The following is a 9,434-nucleotide window of genomic DNA, read 5'->3' on the forward strand; positions in this document are numbered from 1 at the left end:
AAGCGAAGAGTCAGACATTTTAACCCCTGAGGGTCATTCATATTCAAATGTCACCTGAGACTTGCTGACGTTGCTTTTTTCTTTGTACTTCTAAAAGCCCAGTGATCTGGACAACTGAGAATTTGGATTAATGGAGTGCTGCATAACATAACATACAGTAGCGTAACAAAAACACAAGAAAACACACACCGGCACGTGCATCAGCATAGCAGCGTGTGTGTGTTTATCCCTGCTGAGGCCCATGGAAAAATTGCTGACATAGTATGTTGGCTTAAAATTGCTTCAACGGCTTGACGGCCGAGGACCATTTATTACTGTCTACTGTGTGTGTGTGTGTGTGTGTGTGTGCGGGTGTGTGCGTGTGGGTGCGTGTGTGTGCGTGTGTTTGTCTTTGTGTCATATGTCGATATGAGCACATGATAAGCCAGAAAATATCGGTCCAGCTATGACATGGCTCCAAACATTATCGACCCACCCCATACTGATTCACATTGCTGCACAGTGTGCGTATGTGACTGCACAACCTAAAGCACAGGTACAACACACGACCATAAAACCTCAAGCTCAACCTAGTAAAAGACTTTGTACGGCAAGATTGTCCACGATCCCAAAGGACGGGTTGGCTGGCTGTTGGGGAGTGTGCGTGTGTGCGTGTGTGCGTGCATGGCTGTTAAAAGGTGTGTCATGTCAGGGGTGTACGTCTTCAGCTCTGCAGCCAGAAGCCGTTACCCTCCAAGGCACAGCTGACTTTCAAAGTGCAGCTGCAGCAGAGAGCACCGTGGCAGTCGAGGGGAAATTTCTACACGGTAGCAAGAGATGACCCAGAGCTGGACTTACTGATTTGCTTGAGCAAAAAGGTCTCAAGGGAAATTAGGGAGCTGAAAGGGTAAAAGAGTTATTTTATAAGACACGAGTTCAAAGTTCAGTACTCAAAAAGTAAAAACTAATTAAGAGCTTTTTGACTTTCTATGCAATAATTACTCTGCACTATTTGCACATCTTTGCACCGATCATGTCCAGATAAATACACAGGGTGCATTTTCCAAGCATGGTAGTACATGAGTGTTATGTTAAAAACTCTCTGCACTCTAACAAACCTCCCAGTCTTATTTGCAGGCTGTTGTAATGTCTGACCACATCTCATTTCACTTCTGATGTATTCTAATGTTTTTGTATGATTTATCAGCCAATAGAATATCAAACAGCTACAGAGATGCACCTCTTCATCTCAAGAAATTTACATATCAGAAGAAAAACACTTAGAGCTGAACCAAGGGTTGAATTTAGAATAAACACATCAACACAAATGGACTTGTAACAGTTTTACCACCAATTATTTGGTTAAAAAATGTAAAAATATGAAAGATAAGCTTGTCAAATGTGAATATGTGCTGTCATTATTACATACATGGGTTAGCACCTAAAACAGACCAGGGCAGTATTATATTATTGCATTTACTGGCTCTTTCCACAAATGGCATTTAAACTTGTCAAAGCAGGAAACGCAGCTAGTAACATCAATAATGGCTCCATTCAATACACTTATTACTCATGCATTTTTCTATGATATATCAAAATGCTAAGTGAGAGAGGCCCAGATTAATGTAAACCACTACTGGGGAAAAGTTTATGCCTTAATGAATTTAAATATGAAAGCGGTTTTGTTGTCGGCTTGTGCAACAGCAGTGCTACCAGCTTAAAACAAACAGTCACACACAGCACACTGGTGATTTGTGAAACAGCAGGGTGCTTTCCAAATGATAAATGGAAAATAAACATCAGTGCCAACAGGGAAAAGTGTTTGTGTATGATTAGAAGTATAATGATAAACCATATTATTCCCTCTGCCTGTGGTTAATGGAGCTGATAGCTCGAGGCTCTCCAAAACACACAAAGAAGTAACCACTGTTTGGTTGTTTTGGACTGTTATCAGCAGTAAAACTGCACTTTTGTCAAGCAAACCAGATGCACATGATCAACATAATTGCATCACGAATAAAAGTAGGCGAATACATTAGCCATGTGTTGCACCATTTCTCCATTTCTCCTTGGAACAGAAATGCTCCTAACTCTACTGACTGTATAGGAGTAGTTTATGGGTAAAGGATGAAGTGCTCCCAGTGATTTTTGGGAAACATGCACAAGGACTCTTATCGTAAAAAAAGTCTGCTATAGGTGAAACCAAATAACACTCCATGAAATTACTGCTTGGTGCTGGTATGTGTCACATGTACTCAAACACAAATACACATGTAAACCAACACTCTGCTTTACATTGCGTTCATGCCAAGATTGTCACTTGCCCATTTGACACTCACATCTATCTCTTTTTCTCTCACACTCTATCCCTTCAGCCATGCCAACAGGGCCACTCTCTGCTGCCCCACTGACTGCTGGGTAATATGTAGATGATTAGCCACATAGCCACCAGACACCAGAGTATTCACTACAGGGGAGACTGGTATTTATAGTTGCTGCTCATCAGAGCACTGAAACCAGAGACTCTAGTCCACATGGTTATTCCTGTAGGAGCCATAAGTCCTCCAGCAGACACGCACACACATGCAGACAGACCTTTTTATAAAGGCACACAGGAATTTTCTTCTAACACTGACAAATTGCAAAAACTGATTTACAGTGAGGAAAAAGTACATTTCCAAGCACCTGAGTAAAAACAAGAACACAACTTGTAGGTGAGTCAGGTTTCCCTACAATGAACACTTTCCTGCCCTGCTAGCCACCTTTCTTCCTGCCCATGTGTCTCACGCAGAGCCACACACATCCCCACCCAAAAATATAAAACTGCCTCTCATTCTTCACATTCATGCCCACATCAACTGGACATTCAGAGGATGCTTAACCTTGGCAACCTCGCAAACACACACAATTCAAGGCCAGCCCTACACAGTGGTGAGTTCATGCATACAAAGTCATTTCTTATGTGGATAAAGTTACTCAATAAACACCTGCAATAAATCAAATGTTCTACACACCTGTTGATGGATGGATTTATTAACCTGTAATCGCTAGAATGAAATAAAAAAGAGGCAATTCTTTATCGGAAGGAGAGACACTGAAACAGAGCATTTGGATGACTGTGCTCCACAGCCGTATATCATAAAGACAAACTTGATGCACTGAGCTCAGCCTCAGTTAGTCATACACTGAATACCCTCTAGTATATGATGGTTAAATTCTCTGTCATAAATTTTGAGAGTTCCTGCATTTCCTAAATTTTAGGAACAAGTGTGTTTGGATTTATTAACCATACATGCTCCACACTTTTCATTATAATAGAATAAATTAATAGTTTTTACAAAGAGTCAAACTGGAGTTTGTTTTGAAAACAATACACATGTAAAAGCAACAGTATTATCTAATGAGGTTTAAGAAACACAGATTATGCACAATGTATCATTCCCGGTCCCATCACTAATTTTATACCCTCTAGGTTTAGCAACTTAACCACAAACAAAACTAATACAACAAAACACATCAAGTGATGTACATTACACTGTCAATAGCCATTTCTTCCTGCTAGTGTTAAGGTGTTGCACGTTTTGGTGGTGGGTCTCGATGTTCGGCCCACCAGTTACTTACAGTATCCACAGCGAGTCCCACCCTCGAACACGAAGCCATTTGGCACAGCACCATAGCGCCGTAAAGCCGACAACTTCCAGTGGCCAGTGATGACAGGAGGGAGACCCCTGGTGAGAACCAACAGGTTGTTGCACAGGTGGAGGCAGGCAGGCCCGCTTTCTAGTTTGGTGCCCGGCTCCACATTGACACTGAACCTGTGGACTGAAGGAGAGAAAGGAGGACAGGGAGACAAAGAGGAAAGAAAAAGTGGAAAAAGTGACGTGTGTGTGAGTGTGGCTAATACTCATATCAACTTAGAGATAATTAAAATATCCCTGATCAAAAACCACAATCACATAACAAATGAGGTGAAACATGAAAACAAACCATCAGGGGATATCTCTCGTACGCACGCACACACACGCGCACACGCACGCGCACACGCGCGTAAGTGGTGGCTGCAGTAATGATGATTAAGCACTTCTTTAAGCTCTGCTGGCTGCAATTTGTCTTCTCCCAGTTGCTACATATGGCAGTTAGTCAGTGCCAAGATGTGTCTCCCTCTCACACAAACATACTGTACAGGGTCACATATAGTATATATACATTCAAGGCAGGGGAATAATTAGGATGACATATGAAAAGCACTTTCATAACCTACTTGTTTTATGCAGAGACTTAATAAACTCACTTCACCTGAGACTGTGGAACAGACTGAAGGTTTCCACCTGAGCACCTTTAGGTGCAGCCTGACTTGCAGGGACCTCAACACTCAAAGATGTAGCTGAGGCCTACGACATGCACTACGAGGGTTTACTGATCTTTAGCAAGTGTTAAACGTCGGCAAATGGTTTACACAGTATATTGAAATGGTAAACACCAAGGGTGCCTTGAAGGGAGGAAATCGTTACACCTTGAAAAATGTTAACAGAAATGTAGCGGTTTTATGCAATTTGCAAGGAAGGCAAATTGAGGTGAAAGGTTTTGTAAATTTGGGCACAGAAGCCTTACAGTAACACTGCAGACAAACTACAGGCATGAAATCAAGTTTTAATGGGTGCAGAGAGGTGCAGTGATCTACAAGAGGAGATAAAAACACAAATGACTTTTTCTAGGTCAGCTCAAGGTAGTGGAGAATACATTTACAACTACAGTATTCTCTGGTGCAGAAAGCAAGTCATACAATGCTGTGTTTCCTTAGTTAAAGTGAAAGAAGACCAAATATGGATGCTGTGGTTTTATAATGACAGACGGATGGAAAAGAACAGAGATGCTGTAATTAAGCTGGATGATTAAAAATCTAAAAGGTACTCATCAAAAGTGTCAAAAAAAGAGGGGAAATAAATTTGTGAAACATTTACATAGTGATGGAGGAGCTGAATTCTTGTGAATAATTTGATTAAAAGGTAAGATGAAGCCTCAGAAATATCCTGCAGGTGATATTCTGGAAGGAGGATTGTCAATTCAACTCAGCATCCGGCTGTGAAGCTCAGTCAAAAATCAATCTGAAGTTATTTAAATATGAATATGAACCAAAATGTCTCAGTAACACTAAAGTTTGGACAGTTGTAAAAAAGTAATTTGTTTGAATTTTTAAGTGAACCATTGAAAACTTTGAATTGAAAGTTTTTACCAGTTGATAAAATGCACATGTTTAATATTTCTTTGAACTGTATTGAGAGAGAAGGTGGAGGATTTGATATGAAAGACTGCATCATCACCTGCAGAATTTAGAGCGGTGGCATACAGTGGCCGACAAACGTGCCGCAGCGGCCAAAACATATGCAAGAGAGAAACGCTGCAACAATGAAAACACACAAGAGAGAAAAGACAACGGAAGTGGGCCAGGCCGATAGGGGGACCCTGAACCGAGGGATGCTATGAACAAAGTTTGGCTAACTTTTACAGATGTAACATAAAAAAGGTAGATTTTCTGTTTATTTCTTTTTAAACACTTGGCCGTCTTGTTTCACAATATTATAAAAGTACAGTATTGCCCTCAGTTTGGGGTGCCCCTACAGGCCTGGCGCACTTCTGTTGTGTTCTCTCTCTTGTGTGTGTTTTCATTGTTGCAGCATCTCTCTCTTGCGTGTGCTTTCTTTCTTGCATGTGTTTTGGCCATTGCGGCGCGTTTGCCCTTGTCGGCCACCATAGTGGCAGGCCTGTGGTAAAAACGGTCACCTTTCCAACTCCGAAATTCTTATTGCACAGGTGGAGTGTTTAAGAAGTAGAGGTGGTTGCAACAACAAAAACACTTCATTAAAACTAAGCCGCAAATTGCCCAAACTATTGCTTTGGATATCCTGGAAAAGTCTACAATACACTTTGAATTTGAAACAAACCTCATAACTTGTGTAAGGGCATCTCTATCTAGCACATTTCACCCATAAACTGTGAAATAGGATTGAGTTTCCTTTGGCATGTCTTGCGTGTCGATTTTATATATGCTTGGCCTTTTCCCTCAGATTCCTTCACTGAAAATAAAGTTGTGAAGTTGAGACAGCAGATAAAGGACTCAAGTGATGCAAGACAGATTGTATCTGGCCATGTAATTCCACCTGTCATGTTTCTGATCCCCACAAGCAAGTGATATTCACTGGTTTCGCCTTAACCTTTACAAGTGATAGGGGACAGAGCAAGACACTGCTTCACATTCTGCCATAGTTTGTAGTCGAGTATATTACAATGTATTTAGGACACTTTTACTTGCTTAGGGCCACTTTCAGGATTTGATAACATGCAACAGCTAATGAAGAACTGGTAATAGTATATTCTAAATCCACATTATAGCAAGTAACCATCTTTTTACTTCACAATAGAAAATAAAAAAATACACCACATGCACTCATCACAGGTGGAGGAACGATATGATAAAATGTGAAATACTAAAAGCAAAATCCCCACATCCTGTTCACATTTGGAACAGCTGAGGATGAGCAGTTCTCCCCCTTAGCACATTAAATCATCACATTCATGAACCTACTCTGGACTGTGACATCCACACAAGGTCAAACTACTGACCTTCCCCCAGACTATAGCAGACGCGGGCATCCCAGGCCAGCAGGGCGTCTCGGCTGGTGAAGCCCAGGACCAGTGTGCGTGCCAGGCAGAGAATGGAGAGTGTGTAGGATACCCCATCATACCCGGGCCCTGGCTCTACACCACATATTCCCTAAAGGAGAAATAACACTGATTATTTGGATTTCATTACCAATACACCTCTTCATATTCTTTTTGTTATTTTTCTGTTATTATAATGGAAAGATCTGCAAATAGTAAATCATTATTAAGGTGGAAACACTGAAAACCTCCTGGCTGAGGACAGGTGGCCTAACCCAAACAAAATGAAACTCAGGAGCAAAACACACAGCGTCTCAAACATCAGACAGTGAGCTCTGTGTCCAGAGGGAGCTGGACTCCTTCATGTTGCAGCAGATCCTCCGACTCTCTCTGGGCTGATGCAGTTTGCCGAAGGCAGATCAAATATACGTTCGATACCTGTATGAATGTGTCCTGTCTGTGCCTGTAATTTTCAACTTGTGACCCCATCTCGTGTTGAATACTCATTTTCTATATTTGTTTATGTAACTAATGTTCCTGCATGAATTCACTGTCAGACTTGCCTTTACGCTGAAGTCTTACATATCAAAGTTGCAAGACCCGCCTTTACACAGTAGCCAGCAAATGTTGCTCTTTGACATTAAGCCCTATAAGACCCATGTTTAGTCTCTATCCACATGCCAGTCGCCTTATTTGGACTACCTCATGTACATCGCACCAACCTCATGACAGCATGACAAGGCCGAGGTATGCCACATGACTACAGAGCTGCACAGAAAAGACCCTGCACGTTTGGTTGCCCACAGAGCTGAACATACCTCCAGCATTACATTGAGCCTCTCCTTGTGGCTGCTGGCCTTCTCCTTCCCTTTCTTCTTCTCCTTATACACCAGCAGAGACAGACAGTCTGAGGACACACACAGCGACGAGATTTAAAACCCGACAGGCTTAAGAGTCAATTTTGTGATTAATAACGGAATGTGAAATAACACCAGTGTCACTTTTTCATAATCCAGTGGTGTGGCAGCCTGTGTGTGTGTCACAGCTGTCACAACGATGTTTAAAACAATGAGCTGATCCACTGGCACAGCTAATGATGAAATTCAAGCCACACACACACACAAACACACACTCACACACTCAGTGTTGAGTAGCCTATCCCACCAGGTTTGCCAGTTTCTTCAAGGACACAGCTTGAGCCATATGTTTGTGTATGCTAAAAGGCCTCACAGCACGTCAACTATTCAGACTTTAAAACGTGCACCTTTATTATACTGCCAAATCTGCAAAGGAGGAAACCTCAGTTAAAGACTATGGCAATGTCAGAGTTTTTGTTTTTGGTTGGAAGGCTTTCAAATAATTAACCTTAGCGCCAGTTGGCACTAAAACCCCCATCCAGGCTTAATTTGCTGGGAACCGTCAGCATATATTCCTTGTCTGCAGTCTTTAGAGGTGACACCGGGCAATGAAATAAATGTACTCGATCAGTTCAGCTGATGTAGCTGACTGCAACGCGTGCTCCACGTTTGGACGCGGTTTTGTGACTCGCTCCCGTGGCGCAGAGCCAATGCGCCAGCTGACCAGCTGCGATTTAACTTTAGTGCAGAAAATCAGATAAGATTAGCGCTGGATGATGCGGAGGAAGAATCTCTAAGATTCTGTGTAAAAGTGACTGGAAATAACAAGAGATGGTTGTTTAAGAAACACGGCAGCGTTGGCCACAGGCCTACCTGCGACCGGAGACGGCTTCCGAAGCACGACCCACCGAGTCTTCCACTGTGGAGAAGTTTGTAAAGAAACAGTAAATCACAAAGTATATTCCTCTGGTTGGCCTGCAAGTATGGAGACTTATTTTACAAACGTAAAACAAGAAGGATTCACCTTTTTTCCTTCTCTAAACTTGACTTGTCCCTCCGCGACAACTGTATCCGTCATCTTCTGTCATGATTCAGCTGCTCTGTGTGTGTGTGTGTGTGTGTGTGTGTGTCGCTTCTCCCCCCCAGTCCACAGAAAGAGAGAGAGAAAATATCCTTTACAGTCCAGACGCCACTCTCTCTCTCTCTCCCCGACAATCAGACCCCCCCCCCCTCCTCCTCCAAAGTTAGTACAGTTGTCATCCGGCGTCAAGCGCTTCTTGTTTACAACGGGACTAACTCGATTAAAAAGCGCATAACTGTCGTACCTTTCACTTGACCCATGAAGCTGCCAATCAGACTGGTGTTAGACAGGGATTCCTGTTCCCTTCATGCTAATCAGACAATCTGCAGCTGACAGAATAGTCTCAAGTTAACAGATTCAAAGTGAGCCATTACCTTCAAACCCGCAACAACATTTAAATGATCATGTATTGATACTACTGAAGACAATGTTGTATCACATGTACATATCCAGTGTAACAAAAGCCTCCAGGCGCTGTTTCTTTCTTTTGTTTGTTTGGGTCATAATGTTACTTCCATCTAAGACGGTGAAACTGAATGAAGTAATCAGTTAATGTAGCAGGAAAAATAGTAACTCTTGTCTTTTTGTTTTTTTGTTTCGCAATACTCCTAAATGTTTACCCAGACGACGTCGGCCGACCAATGGGTGACGTCATGACGCACCACGTCTCTTTAAACATAAAGAAGCATCAGTGGCGGTTCTGGAAATATTTACATGTGGGTCCTTATGTAGAGTAACAGTACAAGTCTGCTTCTATAAGTTAATGGGATACAAAGAAAAAGTTTAAGGGCGTCTAAGACATTATGTATATTTACTACTGCATAGACTACAAACTGGGATTGTGGTTTGAATGTTTA

The 9,434-nt window shown here is 42.1% G+C and overlaps 1 protein-coding gene across 5 annotated transcripts in view; it reads right to left on the reverse strand.

Annotated features, from left to right (window-relative positions):
* dok7b (docking protein 7b) overlaps positions 1 to 8,663 on the reverse strand; it is a 22,761-nt gene extending 14,098 nt beyond the window's left edge. For 4 of the 5 annotated variants that reach the window (XM_026303199.2, XM_026303198.2, XM_026303197.2 and 1 more), the window contains exons 1-5: positions 8,521 to 8,662; positions 8,370 to 8,415; positions 7,458 to 7,546; positions 6,601 to 6,751; positions 3,601 to 3,801 (exon numbers count right to left, since the gene is read on the reverse strand). In XM_026303199.2, coding sequence (XP_026158984.1) covers positions 3,601 to 3,801; positions 6,601 to 6,751; positions 7,458 to 7,546; positions 8,370 to 8,415; positions 8,521 to 8,574 — 541 coding nt within the window. In that variant the 5' untranslated portion in view covers positions 8,575 to 8,662. Of the gene's footprint in view, positions 1 to 3,600; positions 3,802 to 6,600; positions 6,752 to 7,457; positions 7,547 to 8,369; positions 8,416 to 8,520 lie in introns of all 5 variants that reach the window. The other variant, XM_026303200.2, reaches the window with a different exon arrangement.
* Between the last annotated feature and the right edge of the window lie 771 nt (positions 8,664 to 9,434).

The sequence above is a fragment of the Mastacembelus armatus genome, chromosome 1, assembly GCF_900324485.2.
Source record: "Mastacembelus armatus chromosome 1, fMasArm1.2, whole genome shotgun sequence".
Taxonomy (NCBI): Eukaryota; Metazoa; Chordata; class Actinopteri; order Synbranchiformes; family Mastacembelidae; genus Mastacembelus; species Mastacembelus armatus.